Source organism: Lithobates pipiens, unplaced genomic scaffold, assembly GCF_037356315.1.
Source record: "Lithobates pipiens isolate NorthernLeopardFrog02 unplaced genomic scaffold, aLitPip1_a1.2 Scaffold_13, whole genome shotgun sequence".
NCBI lineage: Eukaryota > Metazoa > Chordata > Amphibia > Anura > Ranidae > Lithobates > Lithobates pipiens.
The window spans coordinates 161,225,458-161,251,783 of NW_027507718.1; the positions used below are offsets into that span (position 1 = coordinate 161,225,458).

Genomic DNA, 26,326 nt, shown 5'->3' on the forward strand with positions numbered 1-26,326 from the left:
CTGTGATAGGTAGTGAGGAGTGAAATCAAAAATTTGCACCCTTAGAAATCCTGAAGGCCGTGATTGGTTTTCGGGGTCCCGTACGCGGCTAGACTCCCAAAAAGTCCCACATATGTGGTATCTCCGTACTCAGAAGACACAGCAGAATATATTTTGGGGTGCAATTCCACATATAACTATGGCATGTGTGAGCAATATATCATTTAGTGACAACTTTTTGTAAACTTTTTTTTTGTGTCATTATTCAATCACTTGGGACAAAAAAAATATTCAATGGGCTCAACATGCCCCTCAGCAATTTCCTTGGGGTGTCTACTTTCCAAAATGGGGTCATTTGGGGGGGTTTGTACTGCCCTGCCATTTTAGCACCTCAAGAAATGAGATTCCAGAAAATGTACTCTAGTTTGTAGACACTATAACTTTTGCGCAAACCAATAAATATACGCTTATTGAAATTTTTTTTTTACTAAAGACATGTGGCTGAATACATTTTGGCCTAAATGTATGACTAAAATTTAGTTCATTTGATTTTTCTTATAACAAAAATTAGAAAATATATTTTTTTGTTTTAAATTTTCAGTCTTTTTCCTTTTATATCGTAAAAAAGAAATATTGCAGAGGCAATCAAATACCATCAAAACAGAGCTCTATTTGTGGGAAGAAAAGGACGCAAATTTTGTTTGGGTACAACATTGCTTGACCGCGCAATTACCAGTTAAAGCAGTGCAGTGCGAAATTGTAAAGAGACCTCTAGTCCTTAGGCTGACAATTGGTCCGGGGCTGAAGTGGTTAAAATGTTTTTTTTATTTTTTATCATTTTTCTTTTAATAATTTTTTTTCTTCTTAATGATTTTTTATTTAAAAAAAAATTTTAATTATTTTTTTTTAAAAAAAGATATATTTTTTTGTTTTTTGTTTTTTATCATTTTTTTACTTTTTTATTATTATTGTTTAATCTTTTTTTTTTTAATGATTATTTTTTTTATTTTATTTTTTCCCATGGGGTGGTCATAATGTTTTGGCTAATAATGGGGTGGTCATAATGTTTTGGCTGATCATGGGGTGGTCATAATGTTTTGGCTGATCATGGCGTGGACATAATGTTTTGGCTGATCATGGGGGGGTCATAATATTTTGGCTGATCATGTGGTGGTCACAATGTTTTGGCTGATCATGGGGTTGTCCGCTTTTGTCACATCCCACTCTAGTTTTGAACATTTCACCATTTATTCCTATGTGATAAATTTCGCCGCAAAAATCATGATATTTCGTGAACAATTCAGCAAAACGTTCCACAAAGTAATAGCACACTAATCGGGAACAATCTGCATGTTTCGATATATTACTGTCTATGTAGTGTAAAAGCTGTGGGAGGAGTTAGGGTGGCAAATTTGGCTATAATAACTAGGAAAGATACAATTTCATGGGGAAATTATGTGAAGTGTTCTTGCCTCCACATACTGAAGTGGGCAGATTAACTGGGTGGAGTGGCTGAAAAGTGTTAAAAAGCTCAATATTTTAAAAAGTATAAATAGTAAAAAAGTCCCATCATTAGCTGAAAGAGCTGAACATTTTTTTTCAAAAATTATATTTTTAGTTTTCAAAAATTAATTTTTTTTAAATGATTTTTTTTCAAAACTTATTTATTTTTTAAAAATGTTTTAATTTTCATAAAACATTTTTTCAAAAAAAAAATTCTGAAATTAATTATTTTTTCAAAAAAAAATTCAAAACTTTTTTTTCTTAATGTTTTTTTCATAATTATTTTTTTTCGTGGGGTGGTCATAAATTATTATGCTGATCATGGGGTGGTCATAAATTATTTGGCTGATCATGGGGTGGTCATAATGTTTTGGCTGATCATGGGGTGGTCATAATGTTTTGGGTGGTCATGGGGTGGTCATAATGCTATGGGTGGTCATAAATGCTTTGGCTGATCATGGGGTGGTTATAATGTTTTGGCTGATCATGGGGTTGTCGGCTTTTGTCACATAGTTACATAGTTATTAAGGATGAATAAAGACACCAGTCCATCTAGTTAAACCTGAGTGTCTACAATTGTCCCTATCCCTGTACATTGTACATCGCAAACGCATATCCAAGTTCCCCATTCCTATACTAGGGCCAATTTTGGACAGAAGCCAATTAACCTCCCAGCATGTCTTTGGAGTGTGGGAGGAAACTGGAGTACCTGGAGGAAACCCACGCAGGCACAGGGAGAACATGCAAACTCCAGGCAGGTCGTGTCATAGTTAGGATTCGAACCAGCGACTCTTCTTACTGCTACCCACTACTCCCACTCTAGTTTTGATTATTTCGCCATTCATTCCTATGGGACAAATTTTTCCGTAAAAACAACGATATTTTGTGAACCATTCGGCGAAACGTTCCACAAAGTAATAGCACACCAATCGGGAACAATCCACATGTTTTGGTATATTACTGTCTATGTAGTGTAAAAGCTGTGGGAGGAGTTAGGGTGGTAAATTTGGCTATAATAATAATAACTAGAAAAGCTACAATTTCTGGGGAAATTGTGAGAAGATATAGAAGAATTTTACAAACATTTTTTTTCAAAAGATTTTTTTTAAATGTTTATTTTCAAATTATTTATTTTTCTTCAAATTTTCATTTTTTTTAAATGATTTTTTTTCAATTTTCCTAATTTTATAATTCCCCTCAGAGCTGTGTGGGACTAGCTATAATTCTCCTCAGAGCTATGTGGGACTACCTATAATTCCCCTCAGAGCTGTGTGGGACTAGCTATAATTCTCCTCAGAGCTATGTGGGAGTAGCTATAATTCTTCTCAGAGCTGTGTGGGAGTAGCTATAATTCTCCTTAAAGCTGTGATGGAGGAGCTATAATTCTCCTCAGAGCTGTGTGGGAGTAGCTATAATTCTCCTCAGAGCTGTGCGGGAGTAGTTATAATTCTCCTCAGAGCTGTGTGGGACTACTTATAATTCTCCTCAGAGCTGTGTGGGAGTAGCTATAATTCTCCTCAGAGCTGTGTGGGACTACCTATAATTCCCCTCAGAGATGTGTGGGAGTATCTATAATTCTCAGAGCTGTGTGGGGCTAGCTATAATTCTCCTCAGAGCTGTGCGGGAGTAGCTAGAATTCTCCTCAGAGCTGTGCGGGAGTAGCTATAATTCTCTTCAGAGCTGTGCGGGAGTAGCTATAATTCTCCTCAGAGCTGTGCGGGAGTAGCTATATTTCTCCTCAGAGCTGTGCGGGAGTAGCTATAATTCTCCTCAGAGCTGTGCGGGAGTAGCTATAATTCCCAGAGCTGTGTGGGACTACCTATAATTCTCCTCAGAGCTGTGCGGGAGTAGCTATAGTTCTCCTCAGAGCTGTGTGGGAGTAGCTATAGTTCTCCTCAGAGCTGTGCGGGAGTAGCTATAATTCTCCCCAGAGCTGTGTGGGACTACCTATAATTCCCCTCAGAGCTGTGTGGGAGAAGCTATAATTCCCCTCAGAGCTGTGTGGGAGTAGCTATAATTCTCCTAAGAGAGGTGTGGGACTAGCTATAATTCTCCTCAGAGCTGTGTGGGATTAGATATAATTCTCCTCAGAGCTGTGTGGGAGTAGCTATAATTTTCCTTAAAGCTGTGTGGGAGGAGCTATAATTCTCCTCAGAGCTCTGTGGGAGTAGCTATAATTCTCCCCAGAGCTGTGCGGGAGTAGCTATAATTCTCCTCAGAGCTGCATGGGACTACTTATAATTCTCCTCAGAGCTGTGTGGGAGTAGCTATAATTCTCCACAGAAGTGTGTGGGAGTAGCTATAATTCTCCTCAGAGCTGTGCGGGAGTAGCTATAATTCTCCTCAGCTATGTGGGACTACCTATAATTCCCCTCAGGAGAATTATAGCTACTCCCACACAGCTCTAAGAGATGTGCGGGACTAGCTATAATTCTCCTCAGAGCTGTGTGGGAGTAGCTATAATTCTCCTTAAAGCTGTGTGGGAGGAGCTATAATTCTCCTCAGAGCTGTGTGGGAATAGCTATAATTCTCCCCAGAGCTGTGCGGGAGTAGCTATAATTCTCCTCAGAGCTGTGTGGGTCCCTGCTTCTCTTTATATGTGCTCAATTATCCATGTGGATCCATATGGTTGGAGATATGTCATCTTTGTGAACGGAATAGCCATACTTGAAATCCCTCTAGAAAGTGCAACACCGAAGGAGTTTACATATATGTACAAGCTTATGTGATCCTCCAAATATAAATTTGAGTAGGATCCATTCAGTCCGGTAAGCGCCCATTTCGTTTGGAGGGATCTCACGTGGTGACTGCACGGTCTTTCTATGGAGGAGGTGTAGGATCGTTTACACATAATTTTGATTCAAACACGGACATTTCAGAGACTCTTTCTTTCCACATTCTTTTTATATTTTTTATTTCACTTTTTTGATTTTTTTTTGCTTCATATTTGTATGCAGCAAATAATAGTTTGCATGGTGTGCGTACTAGTTCACATTGACATTGTTTGTTGAATATATGCATTTGTAATATCGGCAGTAAATATGCCATGTTTTTAAAAGCGCTACACTTTTATATAATATAATTCTCCTCAGAGCTATGTAGGAGTAGCTATAATTCTCCTCAGAGCTGTGCGGGAGGAGCTATAATTCTCCTCAGAGCTGTGCGGGAGTAGCTCTAATTCTCCTCAGACCTGTGTGGGACTACCTATAATTCCCCTCAGAGCTGTGCGGGAGTAGCTATAATTCTCCTCAGAGCTGTGCGGGAGTAGCTATAATTCTCCTCAGAGCTGTGTGGGACTAGCTATAATTCTCCTCAGAGCTGTGCGAGAGTAGCTATAATTCTTCTAAGAGATGTGCGGGACTAGCTATAATTCTAAGAGAAGTGCGGGAGTAGCTATTATTCTCCTCAGAGCTGTGTGGGACTAGCTATAATTCTCCTCAGAGCTGTGCGAGAGTAGCTATAATTCTTCTAAGAGATGTGCGGGACTAGCTATAATTCTCCTAAGAGAAGTGCGGGAGTAGCTATTATTCTCCTCAGAGCTGTGTGGGAGTAGCTATAATTCTCCTCAGAGCTGTGTGGGACTACTTATAATTCTCCTCAGAGCTGTGTGGGAGTAGCTATAATTCTCCTCAGAGCTGTGTGGGACTACCTATAATTCCCGTCAGATTTGTGGGATTAGCTATAATTCTCCTCAGAGCTATGTGGGAGTAGCTATAATTCTCCTCAGAGCTATGTGAGAGTAGCTATAATTCTCCTCAGAGCTGTGCGGGAGTAGCTCTAATTCTCCTCAGAGCTGTGCGGGCGTCCTATGGCCACGCCCTCAGCGTTTCGTCACCACGACATCATCTGGAGCGCTCCAGATGACGTTGTGGTGACAAAACGCATAGGGCGTGGCCATAGGACGCATACTCTCCGCAATCAGCTGTAACAGCCGGCAGACGTACTTTTTACCTTGGCGTTGTGTTGTTTACCTAAATGTGAGTAGGAAATCTTTTACCTAATAAAAGCCTTTTTATAAAACGGGTTACACTATGGACATTCATCTTTTCCATTGAGAGCCTAGTGACTTCTCCCCAGTGGATGACAAACGAACCAAGCTACAATTCTCCTCAGAGCTGTGTGGGACTACCTATAATTCCTGTCAGATGTGTGGGATTAGCTATAATTCTCATCAGAGCTATGTGGGAGGAGCTATAATTCTCAGAGCTGTGCGGGAGGAGCTCTAATTCTCCTCAGAGCTGTGCGGGAGTAGCGCTAATTCTCCTCAGAGCTGTGTGGGACTACCTATAATTCCCCTCAGAGCTGTGCGGGAGTAGCTATAATTCCCCTCAGAGCTGTGCGGGAGTAGCTATAATTCTCCTCAGAGCTGTGCGGGAGTAGCTATAATTCTCCTCAGAGCTGTGCGAGAGTAGCTATAATTCTGCTAAGAGAAGTGCGGGAGTAGCTATAATTCTCCTCAGAGCTGTGTGGGACTAGCTATAATTCTCCTCAGAGCTGTGCGAGAGTAGCTATAATTCTGCTAAGAGAAGTGCGGGAGTAGCTATTATTCTCCTCAGAGCTGTGTGGGACTAGCTATAATTCTCCTCAGAGCTGTGCGAGAGTAGCTATAATTCTTCTAAGAGATGTGCGGGACTAGCTATAATTCTCCTAAGAGAAGTGCAGGAGTAGCTATTATTCTCCTCAGAGCTGTGTGGGACTAGCTATAATTCTCCTCAGAGCTGTGCGAGAGTAGCTATAATTCTGCTAAGAGAAGTGCGGGAGTAGCTATTCTCCTCAGAGCTGTGTGGGAGTAGCTATTATTCTCCTCAGAGCTTTGCGGAAGTAGCTATAATTCTCCTCAGAGCTGTGTGGGACTACCTATAATTCCTGTCAGATGTGTGGGATTAGCTATAATTCTCCTCAGAGCTATGTGGGAGTAGCTATAATTCTCCTCAGAGCTGTGCGGGAGTAGCTATAATTCTCCTCAGAGAATTATGCGTCCTATGGCCACGCCCTCAGCGTTTCATCACCACGACATCATCTGGAGCACTCCAGATGACGTTGTGGTGACAAACCGCATAGGGCGTGGCCATAGGACGCATACTCGCCGCAATCGGCTGTAACAGCCGGCAGACGTACTTTTTACATTGGCGTTGTGTGTTTACCTAAATGTGAGTAGGAAATCTTTTACCTAATAAAAGCCTTTTTATAAAATGGGTTACACTATGGACATTCCTCTTTTCCATTGAGAGCCTAGTGACTTCTCCCCAACGGATGACAAACGAACCCCGCAGGAAGCCTACAGACAGCAACACATGGGCTTACACTGTGGAGGCTATCTCACCCCAACAGGGGTAAGAAATCTGGTGAAGGCAATATCATTACTTGTCACTCGCACTGGGAAGTTGCTGCATTAGTGAACACATACCTCCTGCACAGCTTGCTTCTGTATTCCTTGGAACTGTTTTCTACCTTAGCGTTTTTCTAGCAACATCACTATCGCATGTCTTTTTGCGATTTATGGACTAACTTAACCTTTACCTATATTTTTTATTGCTTGGCTTCTATTAGCACTTAAATTTTAAGATTTTATTTATTATGGTTGTAAAAATAATATACGCATATTAATATTGTACTAGATCCTTTTTTTTTGTGCAATTTAACACTTAGGCCGCGTACACACGCGGGGACTGTCTGCCGAAACTAAGTTCGTCAAACAGTCCGCTCAAACTTTTGAATGAACGAACACGCCCACACACGGCACTTTTTGAGCGGACTAATACGGCAAACTTTGTTCGTCGTACTAAGTCCGCGCAACTTTTGAAATGAATGGACTCGCCCACACACGAGGCAACAGTCCGCTCATTTCGAGCGCGTGTGCAGGTAGGCGGGGCCCGCGACGGAGACTGTATGTACTTAAAGGGGAACCCCAACGCCGAAAAAAAATCGGCGTGGGGGTCCCCCAAAGTCCACAACAGACCCTTGTCCGAGCACGCTACCCGGCCGGCCAGGAAAGGGGGGCAAGCGAGCGCGCCCCCCTCCCGAGCCGTACCAGGCCGCGTGCCCTCAACATGGGGGGTGCCTTGGGGAAGGGGGGGCCGCGCGGCCCCCCCACCCCAAAGCACCTTGTCCCCATGTTGATGAGGACAAGGGCCTCTTCCCGACAACCCTGGCCGTTGGTTGTCGGGGTCTGCGGGCAGGGGGCTTATCGGAATCCGGGAGCCCCCTTTAATAAGGGGGCCCCTGGATACCGGCCCCCCACCCTATGTGAATGAGTATGGGGTACAATGTACCCCTACCCATTCACCTGTAAAATAAAAGTACCCAAAAAAAAAACAACACACGAGATAAAATATTTTATTGCACAGCTCCGGGGGTCTTCCGTCTTCGGGGGTCTTCTCGCCGGACTCCTCCGCTATCTTCTTGTAGCTCTTTTGCTAGCGGAGGAGTCCGGCTTTCTTCCTCCCCGCCGCCGGCCTCTTCTCCCGACTTCGGGGGTCTTGTCCCCCTCTTCGGTTCTTCTGCCGGGCCACCGCGCCTTCTTATAGCTCTTTTGCAGGCGGTGGCCCGGTCTTCTGTCGCCGCCGCCTTCCGTTCTTCTGCCGGGCCACCGCGCCTTCTTATAGCTCTTTTAGAGGCGGTGGCCCGGTCTTCTGTCGCCTTCCGGTCGCCTTCCGTTCTTCTTCTTGTTCTTCTTGTTCTTCTTCTCCAGGAGATGTTGACACGTCGCTCTCTCCGGCCGGAATGCCAGAGCCGCGCTGTGCGGCCACTTATATAGTGACAATGGGGCGGTGTCACATGGTATATGTCACATGGGTTGGTCACATGGGTTGATGTCACATGGGGACTATGACATCGTAAGGGGCGGGGTCACCATGTGACCAACCCATGTGACATATACCATGTGACACCGCCCCATTGTCACTATATAAGTGGCCGAACACTGTTCAGCGGACAAAGTTGAGCGAACAGTCCGCCCGTGTGTACGCGGCCTTAGATCTCTTCACTAGTCATTTAAAATAATTTTTTTGTTTTTTTTCACCAATAATAATATTTGGTACACTATACTATATTAAGGGTATAGCGCCCCATTCATTCACTTATTCATTTTTATTTATCTTCACTTATTAGTAATAACATTTGGTTATAGTATTATATTTAAAGGTATAGCGCCCCATCTACTTTTTCTTTTTTCACTAATTTATTTTCACTTATAGGGTGATAATATCAGGTAGAGGCAGCTCATACCATTAAGACATCTGTTATACCATAGCGCAATCTCTCTTTTTTATTTCTCAAATTTCAGTTCTGGCTGTCTTTTTTTTCAGTGACCCCTGGCATCTCATTCATTAGTGAGTACTTTTGTTCAGGGGGTACGACGTGTAGTCCCTCCGGTGCGTCCACCGTTACCTCCATGGTATTTGAACTTGGTGTTGTCGGTGCTTCAAATGCCGCCGTTTGAGAATTTTAGGGAGATTCCCTTGTTGACCCTTTCACAGAAAGTGGTTTTGCTAATGGCGATAACATCGGCCAGGAGGGTTTCGGGATTGGCGGCCTTGTCCTGCAAGTCGCCTTATCTGGTCATGCACAGGGATAAGGTGGTGTTGCGTCCGCAACTGTCCTTTCTACTGAAGGTGGTCTCCGCTTTTCATATCGATGAGGACAATGTATTACCATCGTTGTGTCTTAAGCCACAGCACCCCAAAGAGGTGGCTCTTCACGCTCTCGACGTGGTTAGGGCTCTAAAGGTGTATTTGTCTGCCACAGCTCCCTTTTGGAAGTCAGACTCACTGTTTGTTTCGGTGGCTGGTCCAAAGAAGGGTATGGCGGTCTCGTCTGCCCCCCTTTACGGTCACAGCCCACTCTACAAGGGCAATCGGAATGTCTTGGGCCTTCCGACACCAAGCGTCGATCGCTCAGGTGTGTAAGGCGGTGACCTGGTCGTCTGTCCACACTTTTACCAAGTTCTGCAAGGTAGACGTCAGTGCATCGGCTGATGCCTGTTTTGGCCGCAAAGTTTTGCAGGCGGCTGTGTAGTTGCAATTGAGGTTTTTTTCCTGGTTTTTCGATAAAAATGCAGTACTGTTTGTTAATGCACTGTTGCATTATTTCTGCAAAAAGTGCAGTGTTGGGGATCCCTCCTGTTGGGGATACCCGGTTATGTGGTGGTGTTTTTTCCACACACTGCATTTTTTTTGTGGGTTTAGATTCACTAGTTCCCACTTGTCATGATGGATGAAGTTTTAATCCTATTTTTCCCACCCATTGTTTGGCACTGCTTGGGGACATCCCATTTAGTTATAGAGAGGAGCTGTGTCGGTCGGTGAATATAAGAGAAAATAGGATTTTTGTACTCACCGTAAAATCCTTTTCTCTGTAATTCACCGATCGACACAGCACCCGCCCCTCCTTTTCTCTGCGTTATACTGCTTGTTGACGTACTGAGTCTGCTGGGGCAGCAGGGAGGGTTATTAGCACAGGGTCCGCCCCCTGGGCGGTACTGACAATTCTGTGTATTGTTACAATTTTGTCTAGTTCTCCTAGTGGCAGCCTAACAAACCCATTTAGTTACAGAGAAGAGCTGTGTCGGTCAGTGAATTACAGAGAAAAGGACTTTACGGTCAGTAGAAAAATCCTTTTTTTTTTACTTTTTAAAAAAAAAAAATAATAATTTCAGAAATGATTTTTTTTAAATAAAGATTTTTTTCACTTTTTAAAAAAAAAAAACATTTTTTCAAAACATTTTTTTTTTCAAACATGATTTTTTTTTCAAAAATGTTTTTTTTTTTCCATAATTTTAGTTTTGGCTGATAATGGGGGGTCATAATGTTTTGGCTGATCATGGGGGGTCATAATGTTTTTTGGCTGATCATGGGGGGGTCATAATGTTTTGGCTGATCATGGGGGGGTCATAATATTTTGGCTGATCATGGGGGGGTCATAATGTTTTGGCTGATCATGGGGGGGGTCATAATGTTTTGGCTGATCATGGGTGGGGGCATAATGTTTTGCCTGATAATGTTGTGGTCATAAATTATTTGGCTGATCATGGGGTGGACATAATGTTTTGGCTGATCATGGGATTGTCCGCTTTTGTCACCTCCCCCTCAGCGATATTTTGTGAACCATTCGGCGAAACGTTCCACAAAGTAATAGCACACCAATCGGGAACAATCCGCAGCTTTCGGTATATTACTGTCTGTGTAGTGTAAAAGCTGTGGGAGGAATTAGGGTGGTAAATTTGGCTGTAATAATAATATAGATGTGAGATAACAGAAAGTGGTACAATGTTGGTTTATATTCTGCTGATACATCCGAATTTCCAAATAAGGAAAAATTCATCTGAACCTAAATTAATAACAAAACAAACTGCACAAATGTTTATTTGAAGTATGTATAAATGCTGCAGGGACAGGTTATGCGCTGGGTAGAAAGCAAATCTTATCAGGCTCCTAAGCATCCATTCTCAATCGGGGTTCTGTGGCTCCTAAGCAGAGATCCTTACAGAGGTTCTTTAACCACTTCAGTCCCGGAGGATTTTACCCCCTTCCTTACCAGAGCACTTTTTGCAATTTGGCACTGCGTCGCTTTTTTTTTTTTTAAATTCTGTTTATTGATTTTATGCAAAACATACAAACAGTGGACGCATCATGAGGACGCATCCACAGGCCTTAGGCCATTACTAACTAACATCAACAACTGGCTAATCCAACCAAAAGGCACCACCTCGTCAACAAGGCCAAACAGGCATACACTAATAGTTTTCGGAATAGGTACTTGAATCAGTTCAAAGATGCACAAAGTTATGTCTTCCCAAAAATCCTGCACAAGTGCGCAGTCCCAAAAAATGTGATTGGCATCCGCCGGGGTATGAGAGCACCTCCAGCATTCCGTTGAGATGCCAGGGAAAATCTTGCCCAACCGGGCCGGAGTATAATAGCTCCTGTGCAAAAATTTGAACTGGATCAATCTATCCCTAGCGGACACCAGATGTTGGAATGGCTTGATCCACAGAGCATCCCAGTCCTCCCCCTGGGCAGCAGGGACCTCCGTTGCCCACCTCTCTCTACACTTTGCAATGGCCTGAGGTGTGAGTTGGAACATTTCCTTGTAGGCCACCGAAAGGGGTTTACCCAGGTCCTCCCTCACCAACAATCTTTCCAAGGCCGAAGGCATAGACTCCACCCTCAGGTCGCAGAACTGTGTCTGAAAGGCATGCCTAATTTGTAGAAACCGGAATAAATAACCATTTGGCAGGTCATGTCTGGTTTGCAATTGAGGAAAGGTCTGCAATTCCCCGAAACTAGTGATATCCCCCACAGTCTTGATACCCTGCACCGCCCACACCATGGGATCCGGGAGATTGTAGAAGTGCGGCAATGTCGGGTTCATCCACAAAGGCGTGGAAGGGGACACCCCTCTAAAACTAGGACATGTTAATTTGACCGCTACCCCCCACGCCCTTATAGTAGCCTTCATGGACAGCGTCAATGGTAGCTCCGATTTTGTACCTCTAAACAGGGCGAAACGCAAACTGTCATACGCCCCCAGAAGAGCCGCCTCCAACACTGTAGCCGAATCCCCATCGTCAACCGTCAACCACCTGCGTGCAAACACCAGCTGGCCGGCGAGATAGTATTTATACCAATCGGGTAGAGCTAGACCACCCCTTTCCCTGGGTTCCTGCAGTACTTTAATCCCCACTCTGGGTGACCCTGGGGCCCAAAGAAACAATGAAATTATGCTGTCCAGTTTACAGAAATAGGACCTTGGTACCCAAACCGGGGCATGCCTAAGAAAATATAACACTACTGGGAGAAATTTCATCTTCAGCAAGCTAATCCTTCCCATCAAAGACAACGGTAGTTTAATCCATGCCTGTGTTTTCTTCTTAAGGAGCTGTAGCAGAGGTAGCAGATTAAGGGCCATATAGTCTTCCACCTTCGCCGTAACCTGTACCCCCAAGTATTTGAGGGACTCAACCCACTGTAAAGCCATCCCGGGGACCGCACCATCCTTTGCCGCCGCATCGATGGGCAAAATAGAGGACTTCCCCCAGTTCACCCTTAGCCCGTAAAACTGAGCAAAATGATCTATAATCCCCAAGGCCACTGTCAAGGATTCCCCAGGGTCATTTAAGAATAATAACATGTCGTCCGCGTATAATGCAAGAGTCTCGTCAATTGTTCCCACTCTAATATGGCCAATGTCACCAGAGGACCGTAACGCTATAGCAAGCGGCTCCAGAGCCAAGGAGAACAGGAAGGGCGAGAGAGGACAACCCTGTCTCGTCCCCCTGCCCACCGCAAAGAAATCAGACGTGGCCGAACCCAGTTTAATCGCTGCCCTCGGCTGGGTATATAACATCGCAATCCATCGTCGAAACTGTGGACCGAACCCCATGACCTCCAACACTTTGTTCATGTACATCCAATCAACAGAGTCGAAGGCCTTTTCAAAGTCTATGGAGACCACCACCCTGGACGCGGCCCCCTCCTGTCTAATCTGTAGATGAGTGAAAAGTCGTCGTAAATTCGTGTCTGTCGACTTACCCGGCATAAAGCCAGTTTGGTCAATATTAACTATCGAGGCAAGCACCTCAGCTAAACGTCTGGCCAGTATCTTAGTGAGAATTTTTAAGTCCATATTAAGCAAGGCAATTGGCCGGTAGGACGCACACTCCAGGGGGTCCTTTCCCAGCTTCAATAAGAGGACCATGTATGCCTCCATCATGGAATTCGGGAGGGAGCCCTGCTCGAGACAGTGTCCCAGAAGGGCATGAAGACGGGGGGCCACCAGGTCCACATTAGCCTTGTAGAAGTCTGCTGGGAACCCGTCCGGGCCAGGGGCTTTACCCGGGGGGAATGCGAAAATCGCAGTCTGCACCTCCGCAAGTGTTATCTTGGCTTCCAGCAGGTCCCGGTCCCCATCAGAAAGTCTAGGAATAGGTAAGCCACCCAGTAGTGAATTCATTGCTAACTGGTCATATGGAGGTATGGGGGAGTACAATGCAGAATAGTAGTTGACAAACTCCCGCATTATAGCCCCCGGATCCCTAATCAGACCCCCACCCTGCTCCCGAAGAACCGGAACACAGGTGAGAGAGCCATGATCAGCCACCAGCATTGCCAAGAGTTTCCCATTTTTGTCACCCTCTGCAAAGACCGTCTGGGCTTGTTTAATTGTGTCCGCGCGGGATTGGTTCGTAAAATGCAGCGCAAGCGTGCGCCTCGCCTCCAGCAGGGCCTCATATGTTGCACCCGATGGAGAGTCCGAGTGCGCCCTGGTTTCCTGGTTGACATGTTGCAGTAAGTCGTCCATCTCTTTCCCATCAGTCACCCTGGCCATTTTTATGGCCGAAATAAAGTGCCCTCTCGTCACCACTTTAAACGCATCCCATACCACCCTAGGGTCAGCTGTGTCAGCGTTTACAGACCAGTATACTTGCATCTCTCCTGTCACCTGGTCCCGGACCAAGTCGTTTTGAACGCAACCCGGGGAAAGTCTCCAGCCCCCCCTCCTCCCCCCCCAGATGGAAGTGTCAAGATAACCTCAAGAGGGTTGTGGTCCGTCAATCCCCCCGCTTGATAAGTCACCCCAGTTACATATTGCAGCATTAACTGGTTCCCAAATGCTAAATCAATTCTCGCCGCCGACTTGTGGGTCGACGACACATGCGAATACCCTCTCTCCAGTGGATGTTTCCACCTCCATAATTCCACAAGTTCTGCCACCGAGCACCAGCCGAGCAAATCAGGCGATACCCCCCTGCGCGGGTTGGTGGTATCCAAAGCCGCATCAAGAACGGCATTGAAATCCCCCAACCATAGCACAGGGAGGTGAGCATATGGTGCAAGCCTGGCCAAGAGATCATACAACACCTTGACCTGAAAAGGTGGTGGGACATACACATTAATCAATACCATACGTTTGTAAAAGACATCTAGAACCACAGCCACAAATCTGCCTCCTGGGTCAGAGATAACCTGATGGATTTTATAAGGAACATTCCTATTAATCAAAATCGAGACGCCCCTGGCGAACGTGGAGTACGTTGAGTGCAATGCTCTTTGAATCCATGGTTTGCGTAAAGCTAAGACCCTACTACCATCAAGATGAGTCTCCTGCAGGAGGATGATGTGTGGCTTGGACAGTCTGAGAAATTTAAACACAGCAGCCCTTTTTATCTGATGACCCAACCCACGTACATTCCAGGAGACAATTTTTACATCATCCGCCATTAAACACGTAGTTCATACATATATCAGGGCACCTGCCAAGAATTAGGATAAACGGAATCCAGACATGAAACATACAAAGCTTACAATGATACCTCATAGAAAATTTACCCAGACGAGCTGTGACTCCTTGAGAACCCACCCCTGCCTGCATACCTGCAACCACCCCAACTAGTCCGGTATTCAGCTTCATCCCAAACCCCAAAAACACCACCAAAAAAACCTGTGTGGCCATGGCACCGCCACGCCGCAGTGATCGATAGTCCTGCAGCACTAAAGTCAGTCGTCCTCCACTCCACGTTGACGCTCCCTCACAGATAGGAGCCATGCATCAGGGTATAGTGAGCCACCACCCCGGCCCGCAAACAGTTGCCACCCTCACAAAGAAAACCTCTGTCAGATGCAGGGCACGTGAGCTACTCCCTCCCCCAATGTCAGGCGGGCCCTCATACCCTTGAGCTTCTCCTGGGCAGGATAAGTAAGTCGATCAAAGCTGGCCCAGCTACAAAACAGCAGGAGAAAAACACGTGCAGCCGCAAAGTTAGTGTCCCCAGGGCCAGGCCCCAAAAAAATTCCCCCCAAAAAAAAAAAAAAAAAAAAAGTCCTCCAACCGGATTCCGCCCCATAACCACAAATAAGCAAGTCAAGGGGCCTGTGGCATGTTACAAAAATAAAAAAAGGGGGGAAATAAAAAAGGAAACGAAAAAGGAGTAAAAACAAGGTAAAAGGATTTGTAGTAGCTTAGGGCACCATGATTGCGTGCTACCGTGCACTCGGATAGGAAATCACCACCAGGACATAACAGTACCGAGGGAAAAAACTGCCTCACCAGCCGAAGAGAGATCCACTCACAATTCCTTGTCCATCCAGTCGCTGGCCTCCTCAGGATGGTCGAAGAACTTAACAGCGCCCTTGTGTTGTACCCGGAGCTTACTGGGATAGAGCATACTGTACTTTATCTCCTTGTCCCGCAGACGACGGCGCATCTCAGTGAAAGATCTCCTTTTCTGTTGCGTGGCCGCAGAGAAACCTGGAAAGAGCATGATCCGTTCATTACCATGGCGCAGTTCTGGGACTTTTCTGGCGCGTGTCAGGATCAAGTCCCGGTCACGGAAATTCAGAAACCGGACCAGGAACGGCCGAGGGAAGGCTCCTGGAGGCCGGTGACCCGTAGGGACTCTGTGCGCCCGTTCCACCACATATGTGGGCGGCACATCAGTAAGAGACAACAGTTGCTTAAAGAATTGCTCTGCAAATTGCGCAGGATGGTCACCTTCAGTTCCCTCCGGTAGCCCCACCACACGAATATTATTACGCCTCTGTCTGTCCTCAGCATCAATAGATTTGTGTTGCAGTGCTCTGACCTGCTCCCTGAGTTCTGCTAACTGAGCACCATAACTGTGTGAAGTGTCCTCCACCTCTGAGACTCTCGTTTCCACAGTCGTAAGGCGGCCCCTAATCTTGTCCAGGTCGTGCCTGATCAGATTGCATTCTGATGAGAGATGATCTATGCGACTCACCAGTTCAGCCTTACTTGCCTCCAATATTGGCCTGGTAATTGCTGCAGTATCCACCGCTGAGGCCATATCAGGCAGGGGCTCACCTCCCTCCTTCTCCCTAGGCTGCTCCATCCCCTCTCCTGTATGTCCGGCGCGCTGCGAGGATGGTGGAGAAGACAAGATGGCGGGGGCGGGGCTAAGCTCCGTGACTCCCGCGGAGTGCGAATGGCGCTAGTCCCTGCGCGCTCTAGCCCCTTTCTGGGCGGCAGAAGAGGGCATCCCCGGCTTCAGCTCACCTTCCCCTAACCGATGGTGGTGCTCAGGAGCGGATGGCAGCTCCAAAAACTAACGGATAATGGTCCGGAGGTGCGGAGCTGTGGAGACACGCTGCTGCCTCAATCACATCCGGCCGGAAGTCCGGCACTGCGTGGCTTTAACTGACAATTGCGCGGTCATGCAATGTTGCACCCAAACAAAATTGACGTTCTTTTTTTCCCACAAATAGAGCTTTATTTTAGTGGTATTTGATCACCTCTGCGTTTTTATTTTTTACACTATAAACAAAAAAAGAGCGACAATTTTGAAAAAAAAAACACAATATTTTTCACTTTTTGCTATAATAAATATCCAATTTTTAAAAAACGAATTTTTTCCTCAGTTTAGGCCGATATGTAATTTTCTACATATTTTTGGTAAAAAAAAAAAATCGCAATTAGAGATTATTGATTGGTTTGTGCAAAGGCATCTACAAAATAGGGGATAGCTTTATGGCATTTTTTTTATACTAGTAATGGCGGCGATCTGCAAATTTTTTTCGTGACTGCAGCATTATGGCGGACACATTGGACACTTTTGACACGTTTTTGGGACCTTTCACATTCACACAGTGATCAGTGCTACACAATTGCACTGATTACTGTGTAAATGTGACTGTCAGGGAAGGGGTTAACACCAGAGGGTGCTGCAGGGGTTAATATGTTACCTATGGGAGTGATTCTAACTGTGGGGGGGGGGGGACTCAGAAGGGGAGGAGACCGTGTGTTTCCAGTACAGAGGTGCTCCTCTGTACTGGGAACACACCATCGGTCTCCTCTCCACTGACAGGACGTGGATCTGTATGTTTACCTGCACAGATCCTCGGTCCTGCTGTGTTTCCGAGGAATTGCGGGTGCACATGCATTGGATCCCGAGCGATGTCTATAGGCCGGGGCTGAAGGTGTTAAATTGTTACTAAACCCACAACAGTAAAATCTGTCTGCATATGCAGAATATCATGTTTGTTACACACACTGTGGAACTTAAGGGGTTAATCCTCTGTATTGTGTAAAAAGGCTCTTTGATCCTGTATGGACAGATCCCCCCTCTTGCAGGGTCTCTCTTGACAAGACCAGATAAGACAGTCAGAGTAGCAAGGCTGCACATGCTCAGTTTGGTCTCTATTGCTGGAGAGAACATCGCCTTGTTGAGCTGAGCATTTCAGGGCACATGGTATTGACATCACGAATTTGGGCATGTATACAGATCCTAAATGACCAGCCCAGTCCCTCCTCCCTCCCTCCCTCCATGCACATTAACTAAAAAAAAGAACACAGTGGGTGGGATGTCACATTTTGATTCATGGATGATCCGCATCCCATAACAGAATGAAGGCTGTAGTGGAAATCTCCTCCTACCTGAGCACTCTCTGCAAACTCTGCAGTTTATCACATGACCATGGTATACAGCTCAGCCAAAAAGGTAGATAGTGGCAGTATTTTAATGTAAAAAGAAGATGTATAAGCTATGGGCAGTGCGGGGGGGGGGGGGGGGGGGGCAGATGAACTATTTTCATATTACTGGGTATAGTAACACTTTAACCACTTTCCATCCAGCTCCGGTACATATATGGCAGCAGGATGGCTCTCCTGTGTGAATCACTGTATATGTATGGCGGCTCCTTTAGCTCACGCACGCTGCATGGTGGGGAAAATGATTATTTACTTTTTTCATTTGGGATATTTATTATAGCAAAAAGTAAAAAATGTTATTTTTATTTTCAAAATTGACGCTCTTGTTCGGTTTATAGCGCAAAAAATGAAAACTGCAGAGCTGATCAAATACCACCAAAATACATCTCTATTTGTGGGGGGAAATCAGGGATGCATTTTGTTTGGGTACAACGGCACACGACCGTGCAATTGTCAGTTAAAATAACTCAATGCTGTATCACAAAAAATGGCCTGCTCAGGAAGAGGGTAAATTCTTCTGGGGCTGAAGTGGTTAAGCAGTGGCAGACTGATTTCCACCCTACACCTACTTCATTGTTAGGGTTAGATTTTTCCACTTATTCAATGTAAGGGGTCACTTGTACACTGACTACCAATGCAATTGGTGATTACCAATTCAAGATGACATTTCTTTACTGACCACCAATTACTGACGAACAAGGTCATTTCTCTACTGACCATTACTATGAGGTAACAATACAATTTTAATTTATGTGTCATTGTCAACATTAATTTCCAGCTCAGGATTATAAACAAAAAACAAAAAAAAGATACTTTTGTTGTACGGAGCAACTAGGTGTTAAAAATTAGCTGCTATTCAAATAACTGACTCCAGTCAAATACTTTTTTTTTTTTTTTTTTTTTTTTTTACCTTTCTGCAACTTGCACTTGTAGGGGTTTTTTTTTTGTAGGATTTTCCTGGGATTAAAACAGGAATTCAAGGGTTCAATCGGGGTAAAAAATTTTAGAGAGGCTGCTCCAATGTGTGCATAGATTTATTAATTTAGTTATGTTTTAGTTATGTTTCTTAGATCATATTTTTTACTGATAAGCAGGAGTAATAAGGTTGCCAGTGCTGAAAATTTATAATCCTATTTTCCTTGAAATGTAATGTATATTTTCTTCCAACCTCCACCCTGGACAAGTGACATTGGAGTGTGCTTTTACACTTTAACTTTTTTACTTGCAGGTTCCATCTGCATTGCTAACCTTTAGATGTGATCCAGAAGTTTTGGCTGATGTGGAGGCTGCAGAGGGACATAAAGCTGAGAGTTTTCTAAAACAAGAGCTAGTTTCCAGTGCAGAGACTCTTCATTAGATCTGCATGCTGCTATACTTGTCATTGGTTTTCTATGCAATCAAAGAACAATAACAACCTGTTGTCAACATCACTCTCTTGTGATGCAAGGCAAAGCAGTAATTTTGTAGCAAAAATAAAAGCCATAGTTAAACCATTGGATATGAAATTAAGATACACTTTTATCTTAAAATTATTAAGAAAAAAGTAAATAGTTATCTCAAGTTTAAAACAAAGTAATAAATAAATGTTTGTACCCAACTTTTGCTCTGTGGCTTCTTCAATTATTGAATCAATCACGGTTTACATTTTACCTGGTATTTGCAGGTAATCATCATGATCATAATAGAATTAAAGTGTCTGAAAACTTTGTATACTTCCACAGAAATGAGTGACCTTCTTAATTTTGAAAAAGACAAAAGATCCCCTATATGATGGACTTTTAAGGCACAAATTTTTGCAAAAAATATTTAAGTGATGCATATAGATAATTAGAAATTATTTATTTAGAAAAAATGCATTTACACATGAATACAAATGAATGCATTTAAAAGAAACGTGAAGTGTTTGAACATCACTCAAACTTAGTACAACATGTACATATATAGTGCAATTATACAGTTTCTCACAGCTGACACATTTTGGAGTCTATAATTCTCTCCGTCATGGGTGAGAGTAAGGAGAAACCAGATGTTCAAACGGTGTGTACAAAAACACTTCAATGATTTGAAACTTTAAAAACAAGTGCTTGGACACAGGTAGCTCCCGAATCTTTACCCCAGGGATCCCCAGTGACAGAGAGCATACATAGATGTCTGCACCCGTCATCCAGCAGAGGGCCTGCCAAGTGTCCAGATGACAGATCCCCCTCCTCCACTAGTGGAGAGGGTTGCACATAAACAGTAAAAAGCAGGGAGAGCCCGGGGGCACACTGGGCTTGGAAACACAGGGGAGAGCCCTGTGATTGCTGGCTTACTGCCTGCACCGAGGGCCTGAGATTGTACAAAGTCACAACTCTTGGGCTGTAGATATTTTTTGTGTGGCCGCTCGTCTCGTCATCTAACCATCAAGTGGAAGAGATGCCAAGGCATGAGATGTTCAAACACTTCATGTTTCTTTTAAATGCATACATTTTTGTGTCTCTATTTTTCTAAAAAAAAATAATTATATATTATCTATATACGCCACTTAAATCTTTTTTTGTAAAAATTTGCACCTTAAAAGTCCTTCATATAGGGGATCTTTTGTCTTTTTCTTCAATACTGGATATGGCACAACCCCCCCAATTTGGGTAACCGTGGTAGCTAAATAATTTCCGACCTTCTAAATTTAAGACTACAAAAAATAGCACTGGAGACATAGCATGTACATTTTAAAGGGGATGTTAACTCAAATGTTCTTGCTCAGGGCATGGGGAATGCATGCATTGGATACTAGTTTATTTTTCCCTTGCATATAAGTTTATGTATGCATATGGGATTGTGACCGTCTCCATTTACTATACATTGCTTTTGATTTTTACCGTTGGTGGAGCCTAGACACTTAAGGGGTTATTTACCAAAGGTAAATCCACTTTGCACTTTCGGTGCACTTGGAAGTGCAGTTGCTCTAAATCTAAGGGGTATCTCTGAAATGAGTGGAAGCTCTGCTGATTTTATCACCCAATCATGTGCAAGCTAAAATGCTGTTTTTTATTTTCCTTGCATATCCCCCTCGGATCTACAGTTACTTTACTTCCAAGTGCACTTTCAAGTGCACTTGCGGTGCAAAGTGGATTTTCCTTTCCTAAATAAACCCCTTAGTATATTCCCAAAGTAACATACAGTGGGGATGGAAAGAAATCTTTGTTATATTGCAGCCATTTGCTAAAATCATTTAAGTTCATTTTTTTTCCTCAATGTACACACAGCACCCCATATTGACAGAAAAACACAGAATTGTTGACATTTGTGCAGATTTATTAAAAAAGAAAAACTGAAATATCACATGGTAATATTTAACTCAGGTGCTGTCCATTTCTTCTGATCATCTTTGAGATGGTTCTACACCTTCATTTGAGTCCAGCTGTGTTTGATTATACTGATTGGACTTGATTAGGAAAGCTACACACCTGTCTATATAAGATCTTACAGCTCACGGTGCATGCCAGAGCAAATGAGAATCATGAGGTCAAAGGAACTGCCTAAAGAGCTCAGAGACAGAATTGTGGCAAGGCACAGATCTGGCCAAGGTTATAAAAAAAACTAATTCTGCTGCACTTAAGATTCCTAAGAGCACAGTGGCCTCCATAATCCTTAAATGGAAGATGTTTGGGATGACCAGAACCCTTCCTAGAGCTAGCCGTCCTGCCAAACTGAGCTATCGGGGGAGAAGAGCCTTGGTGAGAGAGGTAAAGAAGAACCCAAAGATCACTGTGGCTGAGCTCCAGAGATGCAATCGGGAGATGGGAGAAAGTTGTAGAAAGTCAGCCATCACTGCAGCTCTCCACCTGCTTTATGGCAGAGTGGCCCGGCGGAAGCCTCTCCTGAGAAAAAAAACACCTGAAGGACTCCAAGATGGTGAGAAATAAGATTCTTTGGCCTGATGAGCCCAAGATAGAACTTTGTGGCCTTAATTCTAAGCGGTATGTGTGGAGAAAACCAGGCACTGCTCATCACCTGTCCAATACAGTCCCAACAGTGAAGCATGGTGGTGGCAGCATCATGCTGTGGGGGTGTTTTTTAGCTGCAGGGACAGGACGACTGGTTTCAATCGAGGGAAAGATGAATGCGGCCAAGTACAGGGATATTCTGGATGAAAACCTTCTCCAGATTGCTCAGGACCTCAGACTGGGCTGAAGGTTTACCTTTAACAAGACAATGACCCTAAGCACACAGCTAAAATAAGGAAGGAGTGACTTCACAAGAGCTCAGTGACTGTTCTTGAATGGCCCAGCCAGAGCCATGACTTAAACCCAATTGAGCATCTCTGGAGAGACCTAAAAATGGCTGCCCCACCAACATTTACCATCCAAACTGACAGAACTGGAGAGGATCCCCAAGTCCAGGTGTGAAAAACTTGTTGCATCTTTCCCAAAAAGACTCATGGCTGTATTAGATCAAAAGGGTGCTTTTACTTAATACTGATCAAAGGGTCTGAATACTTAGGACCATGTGATATTTCAGTTTTTTCTTTTTTTTATAAATCTGCAAAAATGTCAACAATTCTGTGTTTTTCTGTCAATATGGGGTGCTGTGTGTACATTGAGGAAAACAATTACTTGATTTTAGCAAATGGCTGCAATATAACTAAGAGTGAAAAATGTAAGGGGATCTGAATACTTTCCATCCCCACTGTATGCCCCATTAACATAAGATACTAGTCCTCGCACTGCAGTATTGTGAAGATCTGCAATCTCAGGCAGATACAGCGCACGACTCAGGGAGGACATAAAAGGGTGCTTTTCCTGTAATGTGCTTTAACACACAATGGGGTGTTCTTTTTGCAGCTTAGTCAACTAGCGGAAAAACTTAAATACCAAACCATGATGGCAACTTATGGCATTCACAACTCTGAAGAAAGGAAAAAAACAAAACAAATGTAGATAAATCTTATAATGCCTGAAATCTCTGCAAACATTTCCTGAAATAATCTAGCAGAATTGCAGGCATAAAATATTTATATTTTATAGAGTCTCAACAAATGAGTACTGAAGAATAAAAGCCTAAACAAAGAGGAAAAACGCTGCAATCTGAACTCAATTGAAAGCAACACACCTAGCATAATGGAGAAAAAGTTCTAACCCGCAAAATGTTTTATAGGCATGGGTGTAAATCTAGTGTTTAAAGCAAACATACATTTAATACTTTATTTTTCAAGCGCCAATTCACTACATCACCTAAATGGTCCAGCACAAAACTGGAAACAATAAAGTCCAGGTTATGAGCAATCGCAGCATTCTAGGACAATGGTTCCCAAATCAGTTTCAAATTCTGTTGGGCATTCCATTATACCCCACTGTGGGTTTGAAAGGCTCCAGTGTGAGGGGGGAAAAAAAAAGTGCACAGTGAGTGCCATTAAAGTGGGAGTCCGCCGTTTTTTTTTTTTTTTTTAAGCCAGCAGCTACAAATACTGCAGCTGCTGACTTTTAAAATAGTGACACTTACCCGCCCAGCGCGCCCGCGATGTCGTCACCCGAAGTCGATCTCTCGATCGTCTCTCGTGTGCTTCCACCGCCATCTTGGGTATGGGAATCAGGAAGTGGAGCCTTTTGGCTTAATTTCCCGGTAATTTCCTGAGCAATAAGGATGGTCCCCGCTGTCTCTGGGATCCGTGTGTTTCCCAGCAGGCAGCGGGGGACTTTCAGAAAGGGGCGTAGATTCTGCGGAAAAGGGCGTACCTTCTTCAGAATCTATGCCGGAAGTGGGTGCAGATACCTGTACTGTACAGGTACCTGACCCCCCTCCCCCCTGAAAGGTGCCAATTGTGGCACCGGCGGGGGGGGGGATTCCAATGAGCGGAAGATCCATTTTAGGGTGGACCTTCCCTTTAAGTCATCTTACCTTCAAACAGGTTGTGCTAAACAAAAGTGACCTAAAAGTCTTTAGAAAATAAGCCCTAATTGATTTAAACCACCTTGTCAATGTCCACGGAATATTTTGTATTATATTCTTTATTTATGGAGGTTGCCAAAGAGGATACAAACATACTCAATAAGCAGAGATCTATATAACAATAGCAATCGTGAATAAAACAGGCATGCATTTTACATGGAAATGTTCTAAGCTGTGTACCATGTGATATTTTTGCACAAGAATTCAATAAAGATATTCTGTCCTTCAAAATAGTCATATAGATTATACTTCAATCTTTTCAATGACAATGATAATGTGAACCTGTGCCAACACTATGTATGCTGCAGTATTTACATATTCTATAAATACATTTTTTTTTTTTTTTACAATGCCTTTTTTTTGGAGGGGGGTGTGCACGGTGTCCGTGTGTTTTTTATTTTTATTTTTTTATTTAACCTTTTACAACTTTTTATTTTTTTATCAGCCCTGTTGGGGGGTTTTGGTGCGATATCAGGGTTCTAAACAGACCCAACATCTCCCCTTTGAGACAGGGAAAGGGACTGAGGACACAGATTTTCCAGTCCCTTTCCCTGCAACCACAGTTGCACCGAAGATGAATAGACAGGAGGAGACAGAGGCTCCTGTTCATTCTTAAACTGAAGCATCATAAACACAGTTTACGGTGCTCAGTTATGAATGGACAGAGGCAGTGTTCATTTACAAAAGGAAGGAGCCGGGGGGTGTGGCCTGGCAATACATGGCGTAGGACGCATTTCAAACAGCTCCGGACATTGATCCTGCAATCCTCGGCATCCATCATCCTAGCCGCCAATATACCACAGGTGAAACCCCAAACTCTGGGCATCATGTCACAGTCTTCAAGCCGCGAAACTTGACCAATACCGCCGACAAGAGAGAGGGGAGATGGAGGAAGATGGCGGTGCCGATAAGGTCAGTGAGGAGCGGATGGCGGGAGACATGGACAGGCTGCTGGAGGTGATAACGCTATGCCGCACCTCGATCACTGCACAAATACTGGAGGTGAAGGTAGACGTATCTTTAATTATACAGGACTTTCAAAAGCTCTGCGATCGAGTCAACGAAACGGAGACCCATGTAGGCCTCATGGAGGACGCTCTCCCGCCATTGCAGGCAGGTACAGACCGCCTGCAGAGACAGATACAGCAGCTGTTCTCAAAACAGGATGATATGAAGAACAGGATTCGAAAATGCAATCTCCACCTGATCGGTCTCCCGGAGGGGGCAGAGGGGAAAGACCTGACCATGTTTCTAGAGCAGTTGCTCGTTACATCATATGGCAAGGAATATGCTGGCCGTGGAAAGAGCGCATCGCATGCCGGCAAGGCCACCACCACAGGGAGCCTCTCTCCACTTTTATTGCCAAATTGTTGAATTATAAAGACAGGGATGCGGCACTCAGACTTGCCAGAGAGAGAGGTAATATTCCCTTTGGGAACGTTAAGGTTACCATCTTCCCGGACTTTTCGGCAGAAGTCCAGCGTCGCCGACAGAACTTCATGGAAGCCAAACGCAGACTGTGATCAATTCACATCAAATATGCTATGTTGTTTCCAGCAAGGCTCAGAGTGGAGCATGATGGCAGAGTATCCTTCTTCGAGGACCCTGAAGAGTTAATCAGCTGGATTGAACGCCGATCAGCTCCTGAGAGGGCCAATTGAAACCCCTGTAAGTAAGTGGTTTTGTGACCCTGTTTTTACATCAGCTACTCTAGAGTAAACCACACAGAAATACATGACTTACCCTACACAATGTGCCTTAAAGCCCAGTTTATTCCACCTGTTCTTATTGTGGAATACATTAAACTAGACCACCCTTATGAGACTACTAAGCCATACTCTCTTGTTCTCACCCATACATATGCAATCTTAGAACCGTGGGACATCACCCTTTTATGCTTGACTAAACTAACTCACACTGCTTCCCCCTGGGGGCAAACGCACCATACATACAGCTACACTGATAGCAGGAGCCTCAGTGTTGTGTTAGTCCTACCACCCACATGTAAAGTGCAGGAAAGATACCCCCACACACAGTTGTGACATGCAGTTCACCTTCTAAGGGACACCATAGGACTAAGTTAACTCTTACACTTTTAAGAACCGAAGGCAACACAAGGAAGAAGGATCTTCCACAGTCTGAGGGACAACCCATGTACAGCGAGAAATCACCCTGGTTCTCTGTACATGCTGAATATTCTACAGCTACATGGATCATATTTTTCTGGACTGCAGGTCAAGTTTTGTTATGGGGAAATGTTATGGGGAAATGTTGGGGTGGGTGTAGGGCAGGGAGGGGTTTAATACACTCAAAAACACAGGTTAAAATTTTTTCACAGGTATTGCAATGTTGCTTACTGTTTTACTGGTACAAATGTGCTACTTCTATGGTATTGGTGTTTCATGTGAATCGAGTACAAAGCATAGGAAGCATCGATGTTAGAAAGTCACACCCATTTAAGATAAAATGTAAA

At 44.1% G+C, this 26,326-nt stretch overlaps 1 protein-coding gene across 2 annotated transcripts in view; it reads left to right on the forward strand.

Annotated features, from left to right (window-relative positions):
• Positions 1-19,522, forward strand: part of UBXN6 (UBX domain protein 6) — a 347,069-nt gene extending 327,547 nt beyond the window's left edge. For both annotated transcript variants that reach the window (XM_077475772.1, XM_077475773.1), the window contains one exon: positions 19,154-19,522. In XM_077475772.1, the coding sequence (XP_077331898.1) occupies positions 19,154-19,282 (129 nt within the window). In that variant the 3' untranslated portion in view covers positions 19,283-19,522. The remainder of the gene's footprint in view (positions 1-19,153) is intronic.
• Positions 19,523-26,326: the final 6,804 nt, after the last annotated feature.